The sequence below is a fragment of the Garra rufa genome, chromosome 16 (genome assembly GCF_049309525.1).
Source record: "Garra rufa chromosome 16, GarRuf1.0, whole genome shotgun sequence".
Classification (NCBI taxonomy): domain Eukaryota; kingdom Metazoa; phylum Chordata; class Actinopteri; order Cypriniformes; family Cyprinidae; genus Garra; species Garra rufa.
In genome coordinates, this window is record NC_133376.1 from 15,099,710 (window position 1) to 15,109,391 (window position 9,682).

At 35.2% G+C, this 9,682-nt stretch overlaps 1 protein-coding gene across 1 annotated transcript in view; it reads right to left on the reverse strand.

Annotated features, from left to right (window-relative positions):
* Window positions 1-1,011: 1,011 nt before the first annotated feature.
* Window positions 1,012-9,682, reverse strand: part of gabra4 (gamma-aminobutyric acid type A receptor subunit alpha4) — a 62,447-nt gene continuing 53,776 nt past the window's right edge. The window contains 1 exon segment of the mRNA XM_073820123.1: window positions 1,012-4,803. Within this exon segment, the coding sequence (XP_073676224.1) occupies window positions 4,273-4,803 (531 nt within the window). The 3' untranslated portion in view covers window positions 1,012-4,272.

Consider the following 9,682-nt stretch of genomic DNA (forward strand, 5'->3'; position numbering starts at 1 on the left):
GATGCAGTAACACTGAATCAACCAATGGAGTGAGTTTAGGGTGTTTTGGAAATCTGTTTGTATTTTTGCATTTCTGTTTGGTGATAATAATTGCGCAAAAATAAAATGAAAAATCAAAATAACCTTATTTAGGCCAAATTCCGAGATCATAAGTAAATGTCTCTTGCTGATATAACCATGCAAAATATTGAGGACATGCATTCTGTCTTGCTTTCTTATGCTCTAGACTTAATTTTCTAATTTTCTAATCACTATTTCTTAAAGCATTAGATCAGCATCTTTCAAATATCATTCAATAAGCACACAGACATTCTTCGCCCCTCATGTTGCATGACAATGAAATTGAGCTATTAAAAAACAAAACAAAAAACTTAATCCATGTACAGATGTGGCCATTAAGAATGCAAGTTTTTTTTTTCTTGTGGCAGCACACAATTCGTCAACCATGATAACAAAGCCCCCTCCCTTTTTCAGGTTTTTAAAAACGTTGTGCTTCACACAATATCCACTATTGGTCACTAGCAAATAATGTTCATACCGGACTCTACACTAAAGGTGCTTTACGATGCCGTAGAAGAACCCTTTTGTCTAAATGGTTCCATAAAAACCTTTAACATCTGAAGAACCTTTCTGTTTCACAAAAGGGTCTTTGTGGCCACCTGCTTTATGGTTCTTTAGATTATAAAAAGGTAAGAAAGAGCTGGTTATTTAAAGAACCTTTGACTGAATGGTTGTTTGTGGAACCAAAAATGGTTCTTCTATGGCATTGCTGTGCTGTGAAGAACCTTTTAAAGCACCTTTAAATTTTAAGAGTGTACCAGTCAAAAATGGTAATTAATTAATGAACGAAGTTCACCAAGGCTGTATTTATTTAATCAAAAATACAGTAAACTAATATTGTGAAGTCTTCAGTGTCACACGATCCTTCAGAAATTATTCTAATATGCTGATTTGCTTTTCCAAAAACATTTCTTAATATTATTAATGCTGAAAACATTTTTTGCTTCTTAATGTTCTTGTGTAACTGTTTGACCAGTAGTGCATGTATACTGCATATTACACTTGAGATCCAAGAGAAAACAAGTTGAGGAAAAAAAAAAATAGTAATAATGCATGGCCTTTCAAGGCGTCTATATTGTTTTAAATAAAATATAAGGCAATATACAGTGTATAATGAGCAGTATATAGTAAATATTATGCTTATTAAACAATTTTTTTTATCTCTTTGACCAGTAAACTTAAAAGCCTTCTTGTACATTTATGTTGGAGACTGTGATAGAGAGAGAGCAACATTAATGATTCATTAGATGAACTGTGCTTCGTTAACATGTGGAGTGGTAGTCAAGATTCATGTCTGATCATATTACCTCGCACACAGAAATACCAGCACATCCACACTCATGTAGGCACGGGTCTAAGAATACACATGCACATTTGTTCTAAGTAATCAAATAATTGTTTAATTAATTGTATAGTTTCAATTAAACCAAACAAATGTATGCCATGTATGCTATTTTATGTTCTATTTGAACAGAATGGTGGTATGGATTCAAAAGCCGTCTTCTAAGATCACCCCAAAAAACAAAGTATCAGTTCAGCATTCTCCAGCACACCAGTACTAAACAGCAAAACACCATGAATCAAGTAAATCAAATTTTAAAGGGACAGTTCACCCAAAAATGAACTCGCCTTCATGCTGTTACAAACCCATATGACTTGATTTCTTCTGTAGAACACAAAAGGAGATATTTTTCCTATAGACTATTAAACGGTTTGTCATACTAATAAAAATGGTTCTTTTAAGAAACATTTCAACATCCAAGGAACCTTTCTAGGGTGTAAAAAGGTTCTTTGGACTATTAAAGGGTTTGTCTCACTAAAAAAAATGTTTAAGACATTTTCACTGGTTCTTTGGGCAAGCTAAAATGGTTCTTCTATGGCATCGCTGAGAAACCCCAATTTTTTTAAACTTGTCAAGCTCCAAAAAACACCATAAAAATAGTCCATGTGAGTATTTTCATGCTCTCCATTCAGTCCCCTAAAATCACACAGTAGCTTTGTGTGATGAACAAGCCAAAATTGGAGTTATTTGTTGATGAACTCTTTTGCTATATCTAATCAAACCCCAGGTATTAAGACTTGTAATATATAATGCAAATGATGTCTCTTTCTGAAGTATGTAGTAGTAAAAACCATTTATGTTATTTAAAAATATATTTTGGACTATTGGGGTGCCATTATTTCTATAATGTAAAATGGTTGCACTCAGTGACCTACTGGTGCTACCTGTTGCTATTTTTTTTTTTACTGCAAAACAACTCAGAAAATACTGTAAAATATGGATACAATGCCACATTGTGTGGCTCTTGGTTGTAATTTTCTGTCGAAGGGAAAAAAGAGAAGCAGTGTAAGTCTTCACTGATTTCCTAGAGATAACAAGAGGAGAAAAGAATAGGAAGATGCCTGTGGATGAACAAAACTTTCTAAAGACCAGCGTCTTTGTTCTTTCCACTTTAGCCCTTATGTCTTTGAGGTTTTTAGTAGACCACAGCTACTGAAAAAAGCTTACAAACAGACAAGAAATGCTAGATGCCATCCTAACAGGATGAAAACATGCCGATGCTTGACATGACGCCGCAGCCACTGAAAGAGTCTCTCAGCATGGATTTCACTCGATATCCAGGGGAATTTAGACTCCTTATAGGGAAAAATCGATGGTAATGCATTTAGTTTAAGCCTACATCCATATCCATTACCACCTGTACGCACTTTCAGTAGATGTGGTTATCTTATCATTATTTTACAGTTGTGTTGCTGTAAAAATAGCTAAATGTTGCGCCAGTAGCTCACTGAGTGCAACCATTTTATGACATCGAAATAATGGCGCCCCCTATAGTCCAAAATATGTAAAAAACAATGTGGATTTTAACTAACATAAATCTTTCATGGGTTTTCTTATACATATTTGGGTGACAGACATCATTTACGTTATATTAAGTGGGGTTCCATTTTAAAATGGCAACTCAGAAGTCATTTGGGCTACTTTTATGGTGCGTTCTTGTCATTTTTAGACTTGACATTAAACATTCTACTAAATGTCTTTTCCTGTTCTATGGAACCATTTTTGAGTGAACTATTCCTTTAACACTAATAATTTGTGGCAACTAATGACTGGTGGATAATGAAGACCTCAACCAATCACTGTGAGTCCAATTTACACATACAAAAACAGCCCTATGTGGATTGGTGGAGGTTTTCGTCATCCTCTGGCTCTTGTATGACAACATCAGTCTGTTTAACCCTCTTACTGTTCTAAATGACTCCAGAACCATCTGGCCCCTGTGCGGTTGCCACGGCACCAGGCTCCAGGGGGCCTGTCGGGCACATGCTTTGTGCTTCATATGGTGAAACTCCTTCCCTATGTCACACTTCCTTCTTTATAGCAGAGAACGTATCAGCTATAAGACGAAAAAATACTGCAATAATGAAAACGAAACCCAAGTCGAACTGAACTAAAAACAAGCCATTCAACTTCAAAAACAAAGAGAGAAAATCATCATTTGTGCTTTAACGACTTAATCGGTAACGACGACGATTCTTATAGTCTCTTTAAAAAATAAAAGACATGCATATGTGTTTTTCACCGATCAGGACTTGCTCCGTTCCAACGTTTTCTCTTGGCGAGAGAACACAGGATAGATACCATTCATGCCTGATAGTTTACACCATGATGTGGTTTAAAATAGAAATACGTTGTGTATTATGTCAGAAATACATCTTCTTGGCAGATATCCGCAAGGCCAGTTCAGATCTGTTGGGTTTCTGAAAATCCCGGTTCTCCGAATGAAGTGTTTCTATATAAAAATAGACTTAACGACCCTGGTATTGGTTTTTCTATTCAGTGGCATTGTTCCTTCTTCAGTGTGTCCGGCGATAAATAGGACAGACTGGAAATATGGCTATTCAAACAGACAACAGATAAATCTATGATTCATTCCTGTGAGATTGCTTGGATTGTTTTTTAATTGAATTATTTTTACTTATTATAATATATCCACATGCTTAATCTTCTGTATGGCCCTTTTGATTATCAACAAAAAAGAGTTTTAATATTATTTCACCCAGATAATCTCTTCTGCGCGCTTGTGCAGTTTTGTCTGCTGTAATATAATTTTGTTTCTTGGAATTGCTTGTTGACGTAATCCTTGAGAGGGCTCTTTATTTCATTTGAGTCGTAGAAAAAAAGGGTACAAACAACCAAGCCTGTTCTCGTTAGCCTCCTTTTGCCTCCATGGTGTCTTTGGATAAGTAAACCACCCAGTACACCATGTTGAACGCCCCAAAGGAGACTGGGAATAAAATACGTGCGTATTCGTCGATCTTGCTGGCTCCTCCGGTTGGAGGAGCGGCAGGTTGAGGTGCAGCCTTGGCTTCTTTCTTTTTAATATTCTCTAATTTAGGCCCGAGGAGATGGTGAAGAGGGGCGGAGCCTGTGGTTGCGCTGGGCGATGGTTTCTCTGGAACTGTTGGCGTTGAGGGAGGGGCCGGCGGTGTCGTTTTGGAGGCGGAGGATGGAGCGGCTGCATTCGATTGGCTGGCAGAACTGGGGCTGAGACGTGATTGGCTGGAGAAACTGCTGGTACCCTCTGAGGTGAAAGATGATTGGCTGGTCAAGGTCGGTTTGGAGGCAGCTGCACCGCTCTTGGTAGATGTTTCGGTTCTTTGGGTTTTCTTGGAGTCTGGTTGAGACTGAATGTTGGAGTTGACACGTTTCCGTAAGTTGCCATTGGTGTCCGAGTTTTGCTGTTGGGGAAAAGAAAGAAACTTAAATATAATGCCCAACAGATGTACTCAGCAAGTTAAAAAAATAGTTATTGAAGAAGCATGGTTTTTATCATTTACTTACTAAAAGCAATAGTTCAACCAAAAATGAAAATTTCTGAAAATGTACTCAATCTCAATTCATCCAAGTTGTAGATGAGTTTGTTTCTTCATCAGAACAGATTTAGAGAAATGTATCGTGACATCACTTGCTCACCAATGGATCCTCTGCAGTGAATGGGTGCTGTCAGAATGAGGAATGAGAGTCCAAACAGCTGATAAAAACAACACAATAATCCACAAGTAATCCACACCACTCCACTCCATCAAATGTCTTGTGAAGTGAAGAGGTGAATGTTTGTAATAATAATTAATCATTAAAGTGTTTTAACTTTAAACTGACACTTCTGTCCAGAATGAGTCCATAATCCATAATAATGCCTCCACCAGTAAAAAATCCATCCCCTGTTGTCCTCTCACTTCAAAACCCACCAACACATTTGTTTAGATTTTTGCTTGTAAATGGTGCTTGATCTGTACATATTTCTCTCCTAATTGAGACTCAGTTACTTTTTTATTAGAGAAAGCAATATGATGGAAGCCCGTTTCCACCACTGAATAAAAGAAAATATTACATAGTTATTACAACTGTTTATCTCGCAATTCTGATATTTTTCTTAGAATTGCGTGATGCAAACTCACAATTCTGACCGTTTCCCTCAGAACTGCGTGATATAAACTCACAATTGCAAGTTATAAAATCCAGTTTTGGGGGAGGGGGATATGTTCCAAGAATTGTGAGTTTATATCTCGATATTCTGAGAGAAAAAAAGTTAGAATTGTGAGATGTAATTGAAAAATGGGATTTTGTATCTTTTTTTTTCTCAGAATTGCACATTTTTAAAGTCAGAAATGTGAGATATAAACTCAAAGTTCTGAGAAATTTAGTCAGACTTGAGAAATGGGATTTTGTATCTCGTAATTTTGACTTTTTAATTGCAATTGTGATTTTCTTTTTTTAGAGTTGAACGTTTTTAAGTCAGAATAGTGAGATATAAACTGAAAGTTCTGAGAAATTCAAAATTTCAAAGTCAAAATTGAGAAATGGGATTTCTTATCTTACAATTCTGACTTTTTATTCACAGTTGTGATTTTTTTCTAAGCTTTTAAGTCAGAATTGTGAGATATATACTCAAAATTCTGAGAAATTAGGTCCAAATGGAGAAATTGTTTTTTGTATCTCACAAAAAAAGTCGAGATATAAGAGTTGTGAGATATAAACTCGCAATTGTGAGTTATAAAATCCAGTTTTGAGGGGAAAAAATATGTTCTCAAAACTTTGAGGTTATATCTCACAATTCTGACTTAAAAGCTTGCAATTCTGAGAAAAAAAAAATCACAATTGCGAGAAATAAACTCGCAATTCTGAGAAAAAAGTAATAATTGTGAGTTTATATCTCGCAATTCTTAATTTATTACCAGAATTGCGAGTTTATTATAATTTACAATTGCAAGTTCATATCACGCAATTTTGCGAAAAAAATGTCAGATTTATGAGTTTATAACTCACAATTCTGACTTTGTAGTTCACAATTGCGAGTTTATATCTAGAGATTCTGAGAATAAAATTCTCAGAATTGTGAGTTTGTATCATGCAATTCTAAGAGAAGAAAGTCAGAATTGTGAGATAAAACGTCGCAGTTACCTTTTTTTTTTTTTTTCAGTTGTGGAAATGAGCTTCCGTACAATATAATGGATTATGGATGGTTTGAAGTTAAAAATATCTGAAGGAAAGATTTGTTTCTTATAAATGTTAATTGATATACTGGAGTGGTGTTGATTACTTGTGGATTATTGTGATGTATTTATCAGCTGTTTGGACTCTCATTCTGACGGCATCCATTCACTGCAGAGGATGCATTGATGAGCAATTGATGTAATTCTAAATTTCCTCAAATCTGTTCTGATGAAAAAAACAGAAAAAAAGCAAAGCTGCAAAAAACTTTGTGTTCTGTAATATGAAGTAATATAAAACTCAGGTTGGGTTTAATAATCTTTTCTAAATGTGTTGATGACACTATTGCATTGCCACATCTGAGCTGTTCTTAATGAGAAGACACTTGCAGCAGCCTCTGAATCAAACTGGTCAAAGCAAATTCATAACCCATTTAAGGAAGCCATTTTATTGCAACCAAAATAAGCACAACTTTATTTACATAAATAATATTTCTGCTTATACAAAATGCATTACTGAAAGCATTTTAAACAAGATATAAGTATTCAAATAAAGTGCACCATGCAGCGAGCATGTGCCTGTAATGCGCGACTGAACAGACGTCACGCTCGCAGTAACGTTCAGGGCTGTAAGGAGCTTTTATGATCAGATGGTTTGCTGTTTGTGGGTGTATGGAGGAGGTGGAGGGTGGAGCTATTCTATAAACAGCTTTTTCATTTAAATAAGGACAAGAGAGATGAGTCCACTCACTGTGTGTGTGCGTGAGTGTGTGCACAAGTGTAACAGATCCCACTGATGTCAAGGGAGGAAATTTTACAGCAGAGGCTGATGGGAGCTCATGGTTGAAAGTGTATTTTTATGGGCTTTCCATAACAGTTTTGACAGTTTAAACATGTTAGTGACCTACTAGCTGTCTTCTGTAATGCATTTTGAGCTTATTGCCTATGCTTAGCATATTAGAATGCTTTCTGAAGGATGTCACTAAAGACTGGAGTAATGATGCTGAAAATTCAGCTTTGCATCACAGGAATGAATTATATTTTAAAATATATTTAGATAGAAAACAGTTATTTTAATTTGTAATAATATTTCACACAATTTTACTAATAAATAATATCATTAAATGCAGTCTTGATGAGCGGAAGATACATTAATACAATTAATGTAATTATTTAAAACTTTTTTCCAGCAGTGTATACTAAAATAATACGTCACAATGTGACAATTAATTTATTTACATTTATTTCATTCAATTCAAAATGTTACTTCACAATCCTAAACGAAACACTGTATATTCCACAGAATTCTCTTCCAAAGTCAGCATATAAAATATGAATAGAAAAAGCAGGTTATTGCTTGTGTTTTTTATATTGAGTGCTGTGCCATATATGAGATAAATATGAATTCTGGGATTATATTGAAGAGAAATCTTTCATTTTCTCACTGGACCTGATAGCCCAGTTTCACCCTGATATTTTTCACCATTTCCTCTGAGAAATGAACAGTTGGCAAAGTGTAATTGGTGTCTCGTGGCGTGTGGAAAATATGTTAGCGCAAGCTGTGAGGAGAGACAGAAAGAGACTTAATACACAGCTCTGAAAGACGCAAGCTGTGTCCGAATTCTTGTACCTTCATAGTCAGAAGAACTTAGTTGATATACATTCAGCAGGTATGCATGAATTCAATATAAATGCATTTCCACGCGATTAATTGCATCCAAAATAAAGGTGTGCTTACATAATATATACATATACAGTTGAAGTTAAAAGTTTACATCCCCCTTTCAGAATCTGGTAAATGAAATGCTAAATGAAAAAATAAGAAAAATGTACGCATCTCCATTCTGTTCAAAAGTTTTCACCCCCTGGCTCGTATTGCATAATTTTTCCTTCTGGAACATCAGTGAGTGTTTGAACCTTCTGTAATAGTTGCATATGAGTCCCTCAGTTGTCCTCAGTGTGAAACGATGGATCTCAAAATCAAACAGTCATTAATTTAAAGGGTTCAAATACACAAAAATGCTGAAAAACCAAAGAATTTGTGCAACCTGAAGGATTTTTCTGAAGAACAGCAGGCAGTTTAACTGTTCAGGACAAACAAGGGACTCATGAACAACTGTTACTAAACAAAAAACACAGCTGTGGATCATTCAGGTAACAACACAGTATGAATCAAGTGTATGTAAACTTTTGAAGGGAGTAATTTTTATAAATTCAACTATTATTTTCTCTTGTGGACTATATGTAAACGTCTTTTATGTGAGAAATCTTATTCAGGTCAGTTCTAAATAAAAAATAACATGCATTATTACATATAACATGTAAAATAATTAACATTTTGCAAATGTAAACTTCTGACTTCAACTGTACATATATATATATATATATACACACATATAAACAGATGTGATTAATCGTGATAAACGATTTGACAGTATAAATTCCACACATACTACATACTTTGACAGATGATCAGACCCACGTGAAACAACAGCACTTTCTCAGAACAAAATCTGTCATGTAGTTAAACAAAAACTTGCTTTTTAACTACAAGAAACAACTTTCTTGGTATCTACAGCCATTCACACTTAAAAAAAGATTTTCACAATCCTCCATATACAACTACATCCTCAGCCTCATGTGATAGAGTAGTGTCAAGTTGAAATCCCAGCAGATGTAGTACTCGGAAACAGATTGAAAAGGATTGCTGGGATCAAACCTATAATGCTGAGCTCACGTCATTCCCCTGATCATTTGTATACTATACTTGTTTCTTCTGTCTCAGCTCTCTGTCTGTCTAGGAAAAGAACATTTTCTCTTCCGTTCTTTATTCCGGAACAGAAAAAAACCTATTAAAGGCAACTCATTAATCCGTGGCCGTGCGGTCAGCGTGTACATACACGGACTTAAACTGCTCCATATTGGGATTTTCTCTTAATGTCCCTTAATGGCTTCAGATCAAGCATATAAAAACCCAAGTGGGAGTTTGCTTAGAATGAATTGCACTAGCTGATAGTGCTGTTTATTTGCAAACACTGTCTTAGAAAATGCAAACCCACAGTTAGATGATGCAACATATACAAGTATATATATATATATATATATATATATATATATATATATATAT